This window comes from Polyodon spathula, unplaced genomic scaffold (genome assembly GCF_017654505.1).
Source record: "Polyodon spathula isolate WHYD16114869_AA unplaced genomic scaffold, ASM1765450v1 scaffolds_1308, whole genome shotgun sequence".
Classification (NCBI taxonomy): Eukaryota; Metazoa; Chordata; class Actinopteri; order Acipenseriformes; family Polyodontidae; genus Polyodon; species Polyodon spathula.
Genome location: NW_024472791.1, coordinates 30,003 through 50,000, shown reverse-complemented (window position 1 = coordinate 50,000; position 19,998 = coordinate 30,003). Strand labels below are relative to the sequence as shown.

The following is a 19,998-nucleotide window of genomic DNA, read 5'->3' as shown; positions in this document are numbered from 1 at the left end:
GATGTCAGGTGTGGTTATTTCACACTCTGCCCCAGTTGTTTCTGGTAATTTGGTAATGTTCTGAAATGCTGATTGTGGGTTGTGTGATTCAACATCCGTTTGTATTGTATTCACCCTTTTCAAACAGCTTGCTGCAGGTGACATTTTTTACTTTCAGTTCCAGCTACAATATCTGAACCATGTAGATTTGATTTGTGAAAATTGTCTCCTTACAATGAGCTGAGTGCTGCAACAGGGGCTGAAGAGTGCGGGTGTACAGCGACGGGCAAAAGTAAAGTTTTAGGATTGAGACATCATTTCAAAAAAGAAATCTAAATTGTTAATTTTTTTTCTTTTAGTTCACATCATGTAATCAAAGAAACTACAAAAATCTACTGAAAATCCTAACCGTAGTAAAGCGTTTCATCTCAGATGTTGAAATGTCACATTTTTCAATTTGTCAGTTTTTGTTAAGTCCGTGGAAAACTACAAAGCAGTATGTAATTCAATGTGTTCACGTAACATTATTCAGCAGGTTTCATTCAACCTTTATGGTGCAAAATGAGTTCATTCTACAGGGTGATGCAAAACCTTTGGCCAGAGCTATGTAGGTGTAGGTCTCTCTCTTACCTTGAAGGCGGGCTGGGTCCTCTCTGCGAGCAGGCGTGGGATGAACTCTCTGCGCTGGGTGGTGTGGAACTGCATGGCAGGGGGGTTGCAGTGCAGGGGGGTCCGCAGGGGGCGCTTGCTGCTGCGAAGCCGTGCATCTGAGTAGCAGAGAAAGAGAACCAGGGTGAAGGAGAACAGAACTGCTGAAACACTTGGAGCAATCGGGCAGGTCCCTGGTAAGCACTCCAGTCCCCTAGGGCGGTAGACTGCACTGATTTTGTGACGCACTCGCTGCACGCACAACGCATTGGACTATGAACCGGCACACCTGTGCTGTTGCTGGTCTTGGAGAGATGGAGGTGGGATCACTGCCTTCTCTCCTGTGCCATGTTACCGAGGTGCGTTCTATAAAGCTCTAGGGTGGGTCTTGTCTTACTGTGTGGGAGGGTGAAGGTGGATTGGTAGTGAGTCAGGTGGCACTGCTTGCTCTCAGAGCCTATCTGCACTGTGGTGCTCCTCTTCCGGCAGTTCTTGTGGTGTTTGTGTCGGCTGAGGAAAGAAATAAAGATGTTAATCCTGCAGAAGAGGTCAGGCTGTCCTGTAAGATACCTGCGATGTTGTTATTACACATTGGTCTGTTAATATAGTCAGCAGGGGTGTGTACTGGGGGAACACTCTGTTTAGAAACCTGTAATTGTTCCCCCAGCATTGTGAAGCCCTGCACCACTTTTTCAGATCAATCAGACAAGACGTTTAGAAGTAATAAGCCTCGCAAGCTTTGAAACGGTCCTTCAAACATTCAAACAGGCAACCTTATAAAACAAGACGCTTCACATGCAACTCGCTCACCTAATAACGACACAGGAAGAGCGCACCTTGCAAGCAATAAATTCACCAAGAAGCAACATTTAAAAAAGTATTGAATTATATATTTTTATTTTAAAGTAGTTATCCAAGTGCAGAAGCACACAGTTCTTCTTGTTGAAGTTTTACACACTGCGTCAAGATCATTTTATTTTGTATTCTGCAATGATGAAGAATATTTAGCTTTTTTTTTTTTTTTTTAATGGGTTAAAACATTTCACGGGTAGTTAAAATATGAAGAACACATTGTATTTAGTTAGGAGAACGTGCTATCCAAGAGATTAAACTAGTTATGACATACTCCCTTGTCTGCACATACATGCTGTACATAATAATAATAATAATAATGATGATGATAATAATTTTTTCTCTCACCCGCAGTCACAGAGTTCACAGATGCAGTTAAACTCTGGAAAGTCCATGCTGTCACTGCCTCAATCTGGAGACACAAATCTTTGGGATTTATTGTAGCACTGACTGCCTCTTTTCAATTCACGGACTTCGGTGTTTTAAAAGTAGCTATAAATCTGTGTTAAAGAGAGTAGCTACTTTCTCATGAACCAGACTGGAGGAAGCTGTGTTGAGGGTTTAGTGTGTGTCAGTTGCTATGGTTTCCTTTTCTTTGCCCTCTCAATGGGTGGGTATTTAAATCCGAAAGCCTTTCACACAATAGATCCTGCCTCATTATAAATGAGCCTGGAGGGTGCTGGGCGTACACTGCATGTATCACAGACCTGTGTTTGCTCAGGCCAGGGCTGTAGTGCACTGTGTTTGCTGACACAGGGCAAAGTGTGCTTATAATGCACCTAACAGCCTGCGATGTAAACAGCCCTTGGCTGACCAATGGGCAAGCAGTCACTGTCAATTGCATCCAGAACTGCAATACTTTGCAGTATTGCAGTTTCTGACAACTTGGAGATTGCACAAAGACGCTCACAACCCTGATAGTTTGTTAAGAGGCAGGTGCTTTTGTTTATTAAAAAAGGTCTATCCATTTCCATCATTACAAATATGCTATGTATGTATTATCCAACAAAATGTAGCAATCAATTTCTATTATTATTGTGTGTTGTTTTTTAAATTATAATTGTTGTTCATGACTTGCATTCTAAAGGAAATATAGATTTAAAAACATCGGTGCATTCAGATGGAGTTTGGACCAGTAATATCTTGATAATTGTGAATTACAAGCCCAGTTAATGTTTCTGTTTTTATTTCACAGATTCCTAGTTAGAACAAATGATTCTTTGATTGTTAATATAAATGTCTGTTTAGCAGTTGGTAGAAGCAACAAGAACACAGGGTCTGGTATTATAGAGTACAGCTGTTGAGACACGGTGTGTATCTTTGTATTCCTTGTTTTGGATCACTACTATAGTGCTTTGTTTTGCTATTTAGAGCAGCTGTCCTCTATCCTATGTCTTTTGTTAAATGTATTTATTATTTGCACAGCTGAATAGTCTTACTGTCTTAATGGTTCAATTCTTATGCATGTGTTTCTGTCTAACTGACTTCACTTGTTTGTCTTGCTAATGTACCTTGTTCTCTGATTGTTAACTGTCTTCTAGATTCATGTTTGTTATGAACTGTAACTCCAGCTGTATTCATTCCCTGGCTCTCTGTAGCCGAGACTCCTCCCATCCACTTCATGATGGCAATAAAGACTCCTATTGCACAGCACTTCAAGTTACAAGCTTGATTATACACAGTGTATATGTAACAAGCTCATGCTTATTAAACCCTAAGTAAAACCAGAAATGGATGAAACAGCTTTGCAGTGGCAGTCCTATTTTCATCCTTGCCCTTGTAGTGGCACGCACCTCTGGCCCGTGCTGTGTTGCTCCTTTCTAGAGGGTGCCTGTATTGTAGTTTTAGCTAACCCATGTTCCTCTGTCTTGCAGGCGGTAACCCCAGGTGACTGGATCTATGGACAGGCACTGATATTTTTGGTTGGCAAATGTTTTAAGTCTTGTAAAATTCCATTTGACTTTGCAGGTTGGATGTCGTGGTTTTGGTTGCCTTTAATGTCTCAATGATCTGGAACAAAAATCAATTTCTGTTGTAAGTGTAGCTCCTTTTGATGCTTTCATTTGGTCACTTGTCTCCTAGTATCTGAGTGTAGTAGCTTGCTGGCATTATTCCTTGAGACCTTTGTGCATATTGACTGCAATGGTCCCGGGCCCCAACCTGCTAGGCTGTACGGAAATACTGGAACACGGTTTTTTGCATGTACAATTCAAGCCATCACTGCAAAACTGTTGAGTTATGAAATCTGTCTGGTAAGCTTAAAAATTCGAGGCATAAAACTCTGCTGTGCAGAGTGCCAGGTACTAGAGCTTGCTCGATCATAACCAACACAGTCCCTCCCAGCCAGCCGTCCCAGTCTCACACAACACCGGTCAGCCTGTGAATCCCTCTCCTTCCATCTGCCTCTCGTACTCCAGCAGATCTTCCACGTCCTCATCCACAGACGCTGCCAGCTCCCCCAGGATCACATCCAGGGCCTGGGGGAAACAAACACTCTCATCCCTTAAAAGGAAGCCATTGCCACGTCACCACAGCCCTGCTGCTGTTCTGCAAAACGCTGGTAATCACAGAAGTGAGGTTGATTCGGTCAATCTACACCTCTCTCCCATGAGCCACAGCCAGGGTTTTAGAGCATTTTACAGCACTGGGGAAACTGCTTTGCATCAAGCTCTTATTTTTGATAATCACAGACAACAGATGGTTGATGCAATCCAGGGTAAAAAATGGACCCTGGCATTAGTCTAGAACAAAGTTGTAAAATATTCATTAGCCACTGCATGGAATACTGTGCACAGCAGTGTTTCCCTTGCTCTCCTGGTTAGCTACATCTCCAATACAAATGCGTAAAAATGCTCACCACGTCAGTGAAAACTTTGTGATGGTGGTGCCTGAGAGGCACGTTCTCCAGAGTGGCGTCTCTCTGCCTCCGGACACTGTGGTACTGGTGAGAGAGGGTGTTCACAATCCAGCCTGAGTGAGGAAGGTAAACTTGTGAAATAACAGATAAGAGATTTGAGCAAAGTTCAGATAACAGATTCAACTCTGTTCATGCAGGTTTTATGGGAAAGGAGCAAAATGGCAGAAGCTGAGAATCTGTGCTACAGGTAAAAGGATCCCCACCTGACCCCATATAGTTTTCTACTGTCACAGAATGACAGGGGTGACCTGTAACACAGGAAGCAAACTTGCAGCATTGTGGCAAGAACAATTGACTTCACTGCAGTGAAAGAGAGTCTGGAGAACAATGCTGTTCTGCTAACGTGAGATAGGAACCGAAGCCTTGATTATTACTGTCTAAAAGCTTTCGTGATTGTTCCTTTTGCACGAAGCTCTGGCCGTGGTTCTCCATCAGCGCCACCAGGTGATCCATCAGGAACGAGTCCACCAGCCTCTGGCCAGTGTAGCGGCTCACCTGCACACAGAGAGACGCACAGGTGAGCAGCGCAGCAGCTGAGATCGGGTTCTAGTTATAGACAGGTGAGGAACAGGGCTTCACAAATGCAGTAAACACCAAGACAAATTCAGGTCCCAGATTAACAGAGAAGCACAAACTAGGCATCAGCACACACCAGGTAGAACTGTCATTCAAAATCTGTGCGAGTGAACTACACATTCCTTAAACAGTGCGCCCAGTTTAGTAACCAATATAGAATCTATTTCAATAAACTTCAAGAAATAACCATACTGTATGGGTTTGGTGGCCGATATCTCTGGTTTAAAGGTTGTAAGCTACATTTTTAGTCGTAATAGACAGACATTATAATAGAAAATGTACGAATGACAGGCCATTTGGTCCATAAGTGCTCATCCGGTTCCTAGTAGTTTGTGGATCTCAAAACCAAGTTGGGTCTTAAAGGATCCCAGTGATTCAGCACCAGCAACATGGCTTGGTAACCCATTCCACCCCCTCGCCGCTCTCTGTGTGAAGAAGTGTCTCACCATCTGTTCTAAGTGTAACGTTGCCTGCGAGTGTGGGTGCTGTCCGGTGTACCTGAGCGAGCTGCAGTCTGGAGATCTCCGAGTCGTGCTCCCCCAGCACAGAGAGAACGACAGCCCTGGCCTCCTCACTGACTACCTCCGGCAGCAGCTCCTCTTCCAGCACGCTGTCCACTGCCAGCCCTGTCTGCACCTCCCGCACCTGGCAGCAAGGGGGCAGTGTGGGGAAGAGGGGCATTACACAACAGTGCTACCCAGTCCCACAAGAGGTTTTGAAATTGGATTGTGAAACACACTCACCAGTCCTGGGATCAGGTCCTGCACTGTCTCGGTCACAATCTCAGACATGTTGTCATAGATAGCTGCCTTGGTCAGGTGACTGTCAACAAAACCCTTGATGGCGCTCCTGAGGGCCTCGGCAGACACATCCAGCATCAATTCCTGCAGCAGCTCCCCAAACAGCATGCTGGGAAGGTGTGTAGCGTGTTCCTGCACATGCCTCGCCCTGGAGAAACACAAACACACTGCGCTGGGCTCTGACTTTCAATCCTGTCTGGTTTAAAGCAGTGTGCACCACAGTCTTCAAAAAAGGAAAAAGATGCTATTAATAACAAAAATATCTTTATTTTTATATAGTGCCTTTCAGACTGGACCACCATCACAAAGCACTTTACAGAGGTAGGCTGTGAACTGTGCATTATATGCAGAGTCACTTACAATCAGTGGCAGAGATGGGATTTGAACCTGTGGCCTTCTGGTAAGAAGCCCTGGATTTTAACCACTGGCCCACACTACCTTCGAGATACACCTTGCAATGCTACAAAGGGGTTTTAAATGGACTTACTTTGACTGTCTTTGCACCTTGACAGAAACTGTGCTCGGGAACTTCACTGGAGAGCTCTGCTGGATAAATACAAAGAGACACAATATTGGCAATGCCAGGGACAGATGAAGGACATTTCTGTTTATACCACAAGCGTGGGTGTACCTAACGTGGAATAACAGGCTTGCCAGGACTAGTTTCGAATGCATCTCGCTGGTTCTTACAAGGTTCATTCAGCAGGTGGTAAAGCTGGCCTCGTGCATGTTGTGATTGACAGATTAAAGCCAGTCCGTACCTGCACAGGGTCCCTGGAAAACACCTCAATGAGCAGGTCTGGGATCAGCTCGTCAAACAGGACATCCTCTATAAAGGAATTCACACAGTCCCAGGCAAACCGCTCGTTCTCCTTGAAGTAGAGGGCAGCAGCACAGTCCTGCCAGCAGAGAATCTCATTCACTCTGTGGGCTGGTGTCACAGATTAGCACTGCTCTTGGACTAGCTAATGTTACGCAAGGCAGTCCAAGACCAGTGCTAAATCAGGGGCAGTGAAACCAGCTGGTTATGTATTAAGAGTTTAAAGCAAGGCTGCACTGTCTCCTGGCTTTCGTTCCAGCTGAGGTCTCTGTTACTTGAACATGTCCAATTGAACAAATAATTCTGTCACATTAAGTTAATTGAGAGCTTAAATTGGAATGAAAACCAGCAGACCCAGCGAGCCTTGAGGACTGGAGTTTGGCACTCCTGGTTTAGGGTTACTTTGACAGCTGAATCAATCGGTTTCAAACTTTTAACAATGGCAGGCTGCGATTGACAGAGGAGTTATCAGGTGTATTGTTCCGAGGCGTGATCACAGGTACAGCACTGCTACTTGGGGTTTGAACTATTGATATAGTACAGGACACTTCAGTGCTGTGCTTTCATTTAATAACAGATACAATATATAAGACAGTCCTCTCACCCTGCGTCTGTTTGAAAGTGTTGCTGGTCCCTCTGCTTCTGTCTGTAACTCTCTTGTGTTCACTATCTAAAGTGGAGGAAAAAACAAGATCAACACTAATAAACAGATTATTCACTGGAGTATTAACAGAGTACTGGCAGAACAGAGAGAGCACTCCGACTGGCTAAGCTGTCACCTTGCTTTAGCTCTCTTTGCAGACTGTGCAGTGCAGCATGCCCATGTTCGCCTGTGAGTGACCCCTCTTACCTGCTGCAGAGGCTGCCTGGGGCCCAGGGCTTCCTGCCCCTTCATGACTCCTCTTTGCCCTGGAAATACACCGGGTCTGGCGGTGAGGTCTTCCATGGCTCTCAACCCTCTGAGCAACAAACAGAAATACAGGTGTGATCCTTCGTCGCCAATTCAAAGACAAATCATAATCGGAGAGATACTCTGTTCTTAAAAGTTTAGGTACGGTTTTGTTGAAGCCCATTCTGTATTGCTTAAATGCATTCCAGAGATGGCACTTGGTGCATAGCAGTTCCATCTACTCTAGGTTTTACTACGAGTTTGATTAGCCACAGTGTATAGGCAACAAGCTCAGGTGTGTCTGATTAAATTTGTAGTAAAACCATGAGTGGATCAAACTGCTATGCAATGAGAGTCTTACTACCATCCCTGCATTGTATAATGTGACACAATGAGAAGACGCTGATACAGTATTACTCTGTGGATCTTCTTCCCTCGCTCACCTCTCCGATGCTGTCCCTGCTGACAGCGGCTGTCCCGGCGCTCTCCTGCTTCTGCGGAGGCCTGTCCGAGTCTGATCCCACCCGTCTCCAGCAGTCAGACTGGAAACGGAGACACACTGTAACTCAGGCCAGACTTTTAGCTACCAAGTCCAAACTGAAGTCATAAAGAGGTTTGCGATGAAGGCTCTAGTCCGGGCTTTCGAAAAGCATCACCCCACTTAACCATCCTTCAAGATTTTCAAGTATTTGTAGCACAGGCACTGCTGAAATGCTAAATATTGCACAAAGCCTGCTACACAAGTTAATAGATGGTGTGTAGGGGGTCTCTTATTGCGCAAGAGATCTCGTACAGCGAGGACTGCAAAGCCAGTAGCGTTGTATTCATTTATTCAACCAGGAGATTTACCCATTGAGACCGAGGACTTGTTTACAAGGGGGTCCTGGAAAACAATAATCTAAAAGACCATTGCAACGTATGAAAAACAATTACAACATACAAACACCACAATGAAAACAAGTGTGGTTCAAACGTAATCAGCCGCATACATAGACCCAAGAACAGAGTAAATAAGACGTGTCTATTTGTTAATGTGGACTGCAGGAGAAGCATTGGCTGAAGGGTCTGTCTATGCAATTCCCAGATAGGATCTTTAAAACCAGACGAGGAAAGATGATCCAACTCCATCATCATAATATGATGGAAACAATTCCTCGTTTTCAGGAGTAGATGTATAAAAAGATAATTCTCCCGCACGTTCTCAAACCCTTGGAACAGCCGCACTTACAGAATACCTGAGAGCGTAAACTATAGCCAGTGCTGGTCCATTCTACCAGAGCACTCCAATAAGGAGGCACCAAGCCGTAGAAAATCTTAAACACAAAACAACCCACACCCTAACTCTAACCCAATAGCCCTGAGCTGGTGGCTTCTCTGTTATACATTCACTGGTTGTCACTTAGTTGTGTGGTGGTTTTTCACTGTGGACTGCTGTCCCCTAAGAGCTAAGCTGAGGTCCTAAGCCTGATTCAAGTCCCACTTAGCTCCCTGCATGGGGCATCTCGTTATTACCTGGGCAGGTAGGGAGTGGAGTGCACCTGCCATTGTCCGGGCTGACTGGCAGAGACAGGGGGCTGGAGGGTGGTGCCACTGGAGATCAGACTGTCCCACCCTGTCCTGGGCACCAACCCCCTCTGCCGTCGAACACGATTTAAACTGGGGGGAAAGAAAACAGCTTGTTGCAAACTGTAGCTTCACATGAAGTCAGTGTTGTACAGCACAGGTGGTGTAGTGCTGTAGGGATACAATCATGTTCTCCACTGAAATCAGCCTGGATCCTCGTCATCCTTTGTGCCAACCCTCATACAAGTTTACCATAGGAAAAGCATAGCAAAGTGTAATAAAGCATAGTGGAAGCATGGTAAAGCATAGGTAAGCATTGAAAAGCACAGAGCAGTACGGTAAAGTATATACAAAACATAGAAAAAAAGGACAAACTATGGGAAATGCATCATATAGACACAGGAAAAACATGGGGAAAACTGCAAAAATATTATGGTAAACTTTTGTAATAGAAAACCAGTCATTCAGGAAGTGACATTTCAAAACTGAACAGATTTTGTGCCTAGAGGAAACAGGAGGAAGGATCACAGACACATGGAGCTTGTAAGGCAACAGCTTCCATTATACTGCATGGAAAATGGAATGTGGCAGCAGAGTGTTGTTTCAGCAAAACAAAAAGAAAATGTAAAAGGTGGAAAACAGATCTTTTTTTGACGTTTTAAAGATAAAACTGTATATTGTAACGTCTACTTGTTAGTTAACTCCTTTCTTAAAATGTGTAATCAATCTACACTTCAAAATGTAAGTCTTACCTTTCCTGGAGTTCAGACCAGTTTTTCTCCGCTCTGCTCGATGCCATCAGCTGACTAGGGCCTGCTGTGCAGAGCAGATACAAACTATTCTATTAAGAAATGCAGCTGTTACTGGAATGACCCTGGTTTGTGCAATTATATGTGTGTCGTAAACGAATGAAAGAAAGAATGTAACTGAATTAAATATTTAAAGCAAATAACTATTGCATTAGGGCCTATATATTGCTAACTTAAATAACTTATCATAAAAAAAAAAACAAACGCCAGTTAATCACCTTTATCAAACTATATTAGTTTTAAATACGAACCGGTATTTTATTGTTTGTTTTAATGTTAAATATGCCGTGGTGCAACTTGTATTAAAAAGTGTAGCTTGTGATTTAATTATTTCGCAGTGCGTTTAGATTAAACGTGATCATACATACAAACATAATTTAGGCTGCAAAACACCAGCATATACGCAGACGGTGTTTGATTCCCACAACGGAATTAATGAACTCGCTTTTATATTTCGACCTGATCTTCTGTAGTCGCTGGAACTCGCCGCTGTTCTTCATCACCATACTGGTAACCAAGTTACGGTTCTTGGCAATCGGTATCCAATAGTGGATAAAAACACGATCGTTTTTATTTCATTAGTATTGAATATCTCTTACTTTTATATCTGATTGTATTAGAGAACAGGTCGTTGTGACTGTTTGCTGTTTTCTCTCGCAGCTGCAACACACACACGGCTGCTGGTCAGTGATTGCATTTCCTTGGATACAAGGATCAGCCTGGTAACCCAACAGCCTTCTTTGTGTATGTGAGAGAAACTTAACATATAGACACAATTTCAACCGCAGCCCCTCCACCACTAAGACTAGGGTTTGGGGCGTCTGTATTCTTAGTATAAAGCAGTGACCCCGCAGCTATGTAGTATCAATTAACCGCCCCACTCGTGTTTACATTCGCTAACAATACAGTTTAAGATAAATACTCTTCGAGATGTTTCCCTTTGCATGTCAAAGTTTAAAAAAAACATGCCTAGATGAAGCGTAAAACCGATGTCCTGTTCTAAGTGACTCTGCAGCAGGAGCTGTGATGCATATTTCACCCCTTAGTTTCTGTAAGTCGCTTAGGATAATAATAATAATAATAATAATAATAATAATAATAATAATAATAATAATAATACACACCTACCTTGAAACGCCATATCTTTGCAGTTTTCTCCATGCTTTTCCCGTGGTTGTGTTACGCATGTATAGTTTGCATTTTTAAAATAATAATAATAATGAAAAAATAATAATAGAATCCTTTACCATATCTCTCTGGGCTTTACACCGCTTCACTCTGTTTGCTATGCTTTGTTACACTTTGCTGTGCTAGTTCTATGGGGACACTTTTAAAAGGGCACCCCGGTGTACAGGTGTTCATCATTACCGCCGTTGCCCGACTTCAAGAGGGTTTCCACAGTAACTTTGCAGTTTTCCCATGACTTTACCATGGTTTTGAACCATGTAATATTTTTTTTTTACGTTTCTTCATCAAAATATTGTGATACAAATAAGTAAATACATAAACAGACAAGGTGTGTGTTTTAATTCTCGTTTAATTGACCATAACAGCAGAGCTTGAAACACAAAAGCCTCTACACAACCTCCTGAAATCAAAGAGTACCATTGCAGCATTCACTCGGGGTTATTATAACTCGGGTTTAATTTTTCAGGAGTCCTTTCTTGGTCATTTCTAGGGTTCATTCATTCATTCTTGCCTTAAAAGCAGTGCTAAAAGTAACCTTTTCAGCACTAGCAACATGACCACTGACCAACCCCTTTGTGCGCGAATCCCTTTCTGTGCATTGGGGTGAAGCTGACCCTCAGCACAGGAAGAGATGTGTTCCTGGAAATGATGGGGAATGGCCAAGCTGCTGTGAAAGTAAAGATTTCCTTTCTTTTCTTTTCATATGCACTGGAGCTCAGGAATAATAAAGTGAAACGCTTAGCTGCAAAGAGACCAAATTAACTGCCACTGGTGCAAACGTGGTGCCACAATAAACATAATTATCATTTAAAATAAACACACAGGATTCGCTTGCCAATAGATATTTTATTTTTAAAATACAAAACACAAAGTTTGTGAACGCTTGTTTCCAGTTTGACAAGCTGTTTCGGGTCAATGTTCCCATTACATAAATATCACCCAATGCATTGGAGTTAATAATGGCTTTAATAAAAAAGGTTCACTTAGTTCCCCCTTTCAATTAGTTAAGCATCTGATTAGATATTGCGTTACTTGCAGTGTATATAACCCTCTTTAATGTATGGGCTTGACAAGAAGTAACAAAAACACCTTGGACCTTTCAGAATAACACAAACCCCCAGACTTGTTTGAACAGAGGGCTTGGGAGGCGGAAGATAAAGCTGTTTTGATACCAGTTTTACATCATTATGTTTCTTGATGCTGAAAAAGAACAGAAAACGCTACTTTAAAAATAAACTTCTGCACCAGACTCGCTTCAGCACATTTTATTCGTATTTGTATCCATAAAACAAAACAGACAGCCCTGACACCGCAAGCGTGGGCATAGTTGGCGTGCGATACATTTTTGTCCACGCTTACCGGGACTAGTTTCGTCTGCTTACGTTCCAGTCCAGTGATGTGCTGCGCTTCGGTATTCAAACAACACTGTTCTCTATACGTGCTTTATAAGAACTTTAAAACGTCTGAGATAATTTAAAATTTCTATAGCTGTTTTGACTTGGATTCTGATTTCCTTGAGAAAGAATTTAGTCAAGAAACACCCGTTGAAAATCTGACTGCGTCTGACTCATCCAAACAGCCAGTAGCCCCTGCATTAAAACCGGTGAAGGAAACAAGACAGGATGTGAACTGACAGACTGAGCTCAAGATTCTATCTAAAGACGGCTGCGAAGAGGCTGTAAACTGAGTTTGAAATTAATCTGCGTCGAAGCACAGTCTGTTGACAAGGAAAGTAAACCTCCTTCAAGTTAACTAATCCCTGAATTAATTGATTTTATATAAAAAGTACACATTTTATTGCTATTTATTTAAAATATATACTTGTGTTGGGGCTTGTGATTTACTTTGACATCCTCCTCCAGAGAATAAAAATCATATACCACGAGCGACTATTCAGTATCCTTTATACACAAGTCTGAATGTCATGAACCAAGAACGGCTATAAGCCCCCTGTTCAAAGCTGTCATCAATTGTACTATTCGTGTTATTCATTAGAATTGTCTCTTGAAGTCCAGCAAGCTTGCACAAGTGTTACAGTCAGAAATCCCTGGCGTGGTGAAGTGTAAAGGCACAGTTTCTGGAGAGGTCCTGGTCTCCTCCAGTAAAACGAGGTCATTAGGCAGAGTGCAGTTGTCCAGTCTCTATTGTCTTGCATTCAGTCCAGCCTGGCAGTGGAGTGTGCCACATCCACGGAGGGGAGAGCGAGTTCAGGTCAAGCGTCACTCTTTAGAGCCTCTTTTTTATGGCTTGACAAGCTGTGTGTGTGCGCGTGTGTGTGTGTGTGTGTGTGTAGCCTTAAAAAAGTCCTCAAAAGTTAGGTAAACCTGGCAACACCTACCTCATGAGGACACAGGCCAGGTCCCTGTAGTGTTTAAAACATGTTTATTTCCCACAAACTCCCCAAGGCCTCTCTGAAGTTGAATTTTAGACTAGTGAATCTGCACTATACTGTACAAGAGTCAATGCAAAATCATCACAAACACTGTGTGTGTGCAATATTGTAACTCTTGGCAACAGTCCCTAATCTGACACAGTGAACCCCGTTGCACAGAATTTCTATAAAAGTCAAGTTAACATTCTTTTTTTTTTTTTTTTTTTTAACTTGGGTTATATAAAAAGTCCCTGGCCCACATCCAAACGTGTGTCTGCTTTGGTGAAATGTATACTGCTCTCCTGCTTTAATAAATAGGATTTTTGATTTTCATAGTAAAAATGCTCTTTGTTTAAAAAAAAAAAAAAAAAAAAAAAAAAAGTTAGGTACCGTGGAAAAACTTGTCTCTGCACTCCAGGTTTGGCACCTCTTTCCCTGTCTGTCTGTTTCAGTTGCTTGTATAATACTCCAGTTCAACATCATCTATATACTTGAAAAATAACTTGGCTATACATATTGTATCCACGAGGAACTTGAAACAAAAAATAACTTAACAGCAAACTTCTCAAAAGAATGTAGCGTCACTCCCTGTGTGAATTCCTGTTAAGGGAGATTGTTAAACCATCCAAAAGAATACAAATGAAATTTAAAAAAATCTCCCTTGACAACCAACATCAGCAGCCTAGTCCTTTCTTCAGGCTTTGAAACCCTGGGCCTAGATTTGCTATAGCTGCATTCCGAGACATTCAGTCATGGGTCCTCCCTTTAAAATCCAGGCAAAAAAGCAAACAAAGTCATTTTTTGTTGTTGTTATTATTATACACAATTTAAAAGGTTCCTGCTGTATATATAAAAAAGAAACAAAACAAAACTGTAGAATCTGTAGCAGTCCATTTCTGCTCAAGCTACCCGAGACTCAGCAGTGGATTCCAGTTCCAGTGACCCTCCCAGCTCGCGGCTCCTCCTCAGTTCAGGAACTGCGTGTAACCCTCGGCACCCGTTACTATGACGTCCATCCAGATCCGCATGGCCTCTGGAGAGGGGGCCACCATGTAATAGAGCCGGTCGTGAGTCTTGACGCAGAACGTCAGGGAGGGGTTTGGGCTCTGCAAACCACAAGACAGGGAGCCGTTAGTTCAGTCTGACCAGGCCTGGAACAGTAACTGCTACAGTCACTGTTTCTGCTCACATGCAAGGTGTTATAAAAGCAGAGGCGTTAGATTCCTGTACGTGTTTCCCAAAACATTTAACCTTTGAGGTAAAAGACCTTTAGAGATTTACACTTGTAAAATAGTTCAAAATGTGTTCAAGTCTAAACAGCTTGTTACACACAAAATGTCAGATCTGTAATAATTTCAGTGGTAACTTTGGAAACATGATTATCTTATTCACTGTATCTTATTCTCATGATTTATGATTTTATATGACATATGCATATTGTTGTGTCTCTGCTATGCCTGATCTTTCATTGTATCTTCTTATGACTCTATATGACACATCCATCCACAATGTTTTATAATTTTCACATCCTAGCCTTGTATTTAGTATTTTGCATTGTTTTCCATTGTATGTAATGTATTATGCAGTTTTTTACCATATCTTGTAAAGCGCTTTGTGATGGTGGCACACTATGAAAGGCACTATATAAAATAAAGACTGATTGATTGATGACAGTCTTGAAACCCTGTAGCACTGACACACAAAGGGACTGTTTCCAGAAAGTGTTTGTATTCAAAGCAAAGTTGTATACAAGTTGGTCATCCGCCACTTAATCAACAAAACAAGATCCTTCTCAAAGCATGGGTCTAACAGACCAAGAGGTTCCTTTTGATTGCTGTAGACTGCAGGACTCAGCCATGCTTTCATCCTGCAGAGACTCTACCCTGGAGCAAACCATCCACGCAGAAACGTATTCCAATCACAGCAAGCCAAGATGCATTTACAATGGGATATAGAGCAGGAATTTATATTTCATAAGCCGCACCCGTTGATTGCTTCACTTCGCTATGCTGGCGTCACTTGTGCAGTTTTGAAAGAACCACCCGCATTTTCTGATAATGCATATTCTCTAACGTGTGTGTCTTTTCAAAGCACCACACTTCAGAGCGACATACTGTAGTGCACAGAAGTGCACGACGGGTACGATTCGTGAAACTAGATTTAACTAGCTATACCCCCTTTAGGATGTGGAATAAGATTCCTCTTTTATAATCATACAAAGTCTTCAACATTCCCAAATCTCATGCCCCTCAATACATTAGCTTTAGCAAAACCTACATCAGTGCATCGTTCTGGTGTTGCAAGATGCACAGACCTGCTGCATGCAGTAACTGCTAAGACTCAGTTAGGCTCAATGTAAACACCTGCAGTGCTGTGCTCTTATCTGTTAAGGCTGGTTCATACTTCAGTCATGCAGCTGTAACAGAGGGCACTTCTAGCCTCTCTACCTCACTAGATCCCGGCGGTCACAAGTTTTAAACAGGAACCAGCAGGCAAATGCATTCATTAAACTGAAACTGAAGGAGTGTCAGACCAAGCGATCTTAAACCAGAGCATCCAAACCAGAGAGCACGCTGCACTCCAATACCCAAAAAACAAACACAGCAGCCGGAACCAAGACAGACCTCTCTCCGAAACTGAGCTGGGAGCAGCTCTGTGATCTGCTGGGTAGAACAGTGCACAAAGTTAGAGAGTTACAGGCAAACACTGCCGCCACCAACAAGAAACAGACAAGATCTACGGAGTAAAAACAGATGGACACAACGATGCAGGTAGACATATCAGGCATGCTACTATATAAGATACTGTACAGGGGACAAACCTATAAGAGTGGGTTCCAACTCTGGTCTCAAGGTCTATTCCAGTCCAGGAATTTGTTCCAATCCAGCCTTAAATTGGTTAACTGACCCTTAGCCAGTTCATTTAACTAATTTAGGACCTGGTTGGAGAACAAACATGGACTGGAATTGACCTTGAGGGCCACAGTTGCTCTAGCAGACAGACCTAAGACAGACGTACAGGGGATAGGACAGCTAACACACCTACAGATAACTACAGACCAGGCCACTTTTCTATGTGTGTGTGTAGTGGGGACAGGTGCTGCTCAGCCCTGTAACATGACAAACAGTAGATCGGCTGTTTTAGTATAGAAAGTGCACTTGCATCACCTGCCCCTAGATGGTGCTGAAGTTTCGCTGTGTGGAAAGCTGAGATTGCTGTTATAAGTCACATCCCCATCTGGAGCCTATTGGCTGCAACTCCACTTCGAATTTCATTGAGCGTGTATGTCTTGCACTCAGCCACAACCACCTCTATACAAACAGGTTATGTACACTTTCATATCGGCTTTTCGTCTGTTTTTCATTTAGATTTCATGATTTATAATATATTATCAGCGTGCGGTGGCTATCGCTAATCAAGTTGAGAGCGTACATTCTCTTAAACTCTTTCCTTTGCTCATGGGACCGACCCATTACAGGTTTCCACCCAGCACTTAGAAACAAACATGATAACAAGCTGTGTGCTCGCTGACAGATTGCCAGATACCACACCTAGGCACACAGTACGGCACATATACCGGCACAAAAAAAACAAAACACACACTTACTAGAGTGTTTGCTCCAGGGCAAAGACTTCACCATTCAGAAACATAGAGATTATTACAATTACAAAAGAACTTTGCATGGTGCAAACCCTAACATAACTGAATTGATTCACAGTGGTGTGAACTGGAGAAAACTGTGGTAACTCTTCTTTCAGACAGACACGCTCTGCAATTACACAGAATAATACATACATTCGCCAAGTTGAGATTGAAAAATCCTTTCTGATTGTGGAACGAAAAGATGAGGAGGGAGAGGAAGAGCATGGGGGCAGCCAGAGGGAATGAATGGGAAGGAGAGAGAGAGAGAGAGAGAGAGAGAGAGAGAGAGAGAGAGGAGAGAGAATTGAGCAAACGAGTGCCATTAGAAAAGTAAAATTATTTAGAACGGTGGAGAAAACAACATGTGAATAACGAAAGCAGCGTGCAGAGATCCGTGGGAAAAAGCAGGAACTTCGAATAGAAAACACAAATAAAACACTGGCAGAGAGAGAGAGAGAGAGAGAGAGAGAGAGAGGAGTACCTTGGACGCGCTGCGGAGGTGATCGTAGTAAACCTCTTCAATGGCTTGGAAGTAAATGACTCCCTTCAGCTTGGTCTCGTGCTTTTCTGCAGAGAGAGGAGGAGGAGGAGGAGACAGTCAGACACTGCAGGTCTCTGGTGAGTAGCACACACAGGGGCCACTGAAGCACCAGGCTTCAGGATTCTACCATTTAAACCATCTGTCCAAATCCACCTGTCAGAGTTTAAAACAACCTTTTCACATCACAGGCTCCCGTGCAATGCATAGGACGTGTGTGTTCTGCATTAAAACGGACAATGTTCATGGAATTAGCAGAGTGATGCACAGGTTATTATGTGAATCTGGCTACAAATATGTTTCTATAGCCATATATCAACCTATCTGTCTACTGCAGAATACCACATAGGGCCGATTTATAATACAAGCTGATATCTACTTCACGATCTGCTGGGTAAGAATGATTAAACAGTATAGCTAATCTCAATGTGATGTAATTTCAGATTAGCATAAGGGGTTTATATATATATATATATATATATATATATATATATATATATATATATATATATATATATATATATATAGACACACACACACAGCTAAGGCCAAAAGTTTTGCATCACCCTATGGAGTTTAAGTCCAATGAAACCTGCTGCTACATTAACATGTTGAATGACACACCTCTTTGTAGTTTTCCTTATATACTGACAAAAATGGAAAAACGTGACATTTTGAAATCTAACATGACATACTGAACTACTATTATGGCTTACAGTTGACTTTAGCGAAATCATTTTCTAGTTTCTTTAATTATGTGGCATTAAATAAAAGATCTAAATACATGTGTCAATCTTAAAATTCGAGGTGATGCTGAACTTTTGTCCACAGCCGAGATACAGCTCGAGATCTGAAGACACAAGAGAATGAAAGAACTGAGTTGGACGGCTCCCTGACCTACGTAGTAGGAGAAGGTTCGTTTGAGCCGGTCGAAGACGAACCAGCGCTTCTTCCAGGACTTGATCTTGCCGCCCATCTTGACCAGGTAGCCCTTGCACATCTTCTCGGTGAGGATGACGTGGTAGCAGGTCTCCACGTTGTGCCCGGAGGACTCGATGTGCGAGCGCAGGTCGAACTGCTCCTTGCGGATTGGGAGGTAGCGGGTCAGCGGACGAGCCTGGGGGGGGAGGAAGGGGGGGGAGGGTGAGCTTCCATTGGACAAGGAGCCTCCCTCATTACCTCATCATGCTGTCTTAACTAGAAGCTCTTCTCACGGGTATAGGTATTTGTCTCTCTCCCCCAGCACACTGACCTGTGAGAAATTCTTCTCTCTCATCTTCACCTCCCTGTCCACTAGTTGTTGTCGGTGCACCGTCTCATCCTGCAGTCTCTTCTCCAGTTCCTCCCGTCTCCGCCGTTCCTCGTCCAGCATCTGTTTGCGGGCCTGAGACTCTCGTTCCTGAGAAATAAAACAATAAGGAGCCTCAAACACCAACTAGAACCATCTACACAGCCCTGCACTGCACATCTCTCTGTGACTCTCGCTCCTGAGAAACAAAACAATAAGGACCCTCAAACACCAACTGGAACCATCTGCACAGCCCTGCACTGCACATCTCTCTGTGACTCTCGCTCCTAAGAAACAAAACAAGAAGGAGCCTCAAACACTAACTAGAACCATCTACACAGCCCTGCACTGCACATCTCTGCTCCAGAGAGAAAGATAACACTCTCCACCACCTATACTGTCCTATACTGTACATACAGTCCTTCTATAAACACCCATAGAGGAATTCTAACAGAAACAATGACAGCTGTTTCAACTCACCCGTGTCTCGATGAGCCTGGCCTTCTCCAGCTGAGCCTCTTTCAGCATCTTCTCCATCTCCTCGATCTTGGATGAGTCGAGGCCGCTGGCACTGCAGAGAGACAAAGACACACACCTCCCTCAATTCAACACGACCAGAAACCTGCTGGGAATCGGATCTAAATTGAAACACACACACCACCTCCCTCAACTCAACACAGCCAGAAACCTGCTGGGAATCGGATCTAAAGAAAAACACACACACCACCTCCCTCAACTCAACACAGCCAGAAACCTGCTGGGAATCGGATCTAAAGTAGACAGCGCTCTGGTCATTTTTGTTTCACCCCCAGAAATGATTGCTTCAAACTGAAGCCCCGATTGAACTGGACCTTGAATAGAACAATAGAACTTTGTCTTGGAACAAAGTGTAATGTACACGTGGTTATAAGAGACCATGAATGTAACCTCAAGGTCTGAGTCGTTTCCTTCTCTATATCTCACTGCCAGACTACTGTATGTCTATGCATCTATGCATGGAACTGGAGTTTACACCACACACCAACTCAGAAGCACTCTACTGCTCTTTGTAAACACAAAGTTTCCTCCTCTTCCTCCTCCTCCTCCTCCCCCTCATTGTCAAATTAACTGGAGCTCG

General features: G+C 43.0%; 2 protein-coding genes across 5 annotated transcripts in view; both read right to left on the bottom strand.

The window, feature by feature from the left end:
- Positions 1-615: 615 nt before the first annotated feature.
- LOC121309539 lies at positions 616-10,534 on the bottom strand. 4 transcript variants are annotated; one of them, XM_041242518.1, is made up of 15 exons: positions 10,453-10,534; positions 9,797-9,885; positions 8,994-9,137; positions 7,925-8,023; positions 7,443-7,551; positions 7,197-7,262; positions 6,534-6,671; positions 6,260-6,318; positions 5,716-5,920; positions 5,471-5,617; positions 4,771-4,891; positions 4,337-4,449; positions 1,828-3,956; positions 1,025-1,137; positions 616-746 (listed from the first exon to the last, which is right to left on the bottom strand). In XM_041242518.1, exons 2-13 carry the CDS (start codon positions 9,841-9,843, stop codon positions 3,852-3,854), a joined length of 1,353 nt encoding a protein of 450 aa, XP_041098452.1. In that variant the 5' UTR covers positions 9,844-9,885; positions 10,453-10,534; the 3' UTR covers positions 616-746; positions 1,025-1,137; positions 1,828-3,851. The 4 variants fall into 4 exon arrangements, with proteins under 4 accessions (XP_041098452.1, XP_041098451.1, XP_041098450.1 ...); XM_041242517.1 differs by having other exon boundaries at positions 917-1,137; positions 9,797-10,531; XM_041242516.1 differs by having other exon boundaries at positions 9,797-10,531.
- A 3,252-nt stretch (positions 10,535-13,786) lies between these two features.
- LOC121309540 (pleckstrin homology-like domain family B member 1) overlaps positions 13,787-19,998 on the bottom strand; it is a gene marked incomplete at its 5' end in the record, with an annotated part of 36,211 nt that continues 29,999 nt past the window's right edge. Inside the window, 7 exons of the mRNA XM_041242521.1 lie at positions 13,787-14,518; positions 16,037-16,075; positions 17,209-17,238; positions 17,537-17,622; positions 18,491-18,710; positions 18,846-18,992; positions 19,362-19,452. Coding sequence (XP_041098455.1) covers positions 14,378-14,518; positions 16,037-16,075; positions 17,209-17,238; positions 17,537-17,622; positions 18,491-18,710; positions 18,846-18,992; positions 19,362-19,452 — 754 coding nt within the window. The remainder of the gene's footprint in view (positions 14,519-16,036; positions 16,076-17,208; positions 17,239-17,536; positions 17,623-18,490; positions 18,711-18,845; positions 18,993-19,361; positions 19,453-19,998) is intronic.

Coding starts and splice junctions, on each gene's coding strand:
- LOC121309539 (XM_041242518.1), bottom strand. CDS start 9,843: ATGGCATCGAGCAGAGCGGAGAAAAACTGGTCTGAACTCCAGGAAAG. Junction 8,024..8,993: donor TCCACTCCCTACCTGCCCAG/GTAATAACGAGA, acceptor CTCCGTTTCCAG/TCTGACTGCTGGAGACGGGT. Junction 5,921..6,259: donor AAGGTGCAAAGACAGTCAAA/GTAAGTCCATTT, acceptor GTGTTTCTCCAG/GGCGAGGCATGTGCAGGAAC.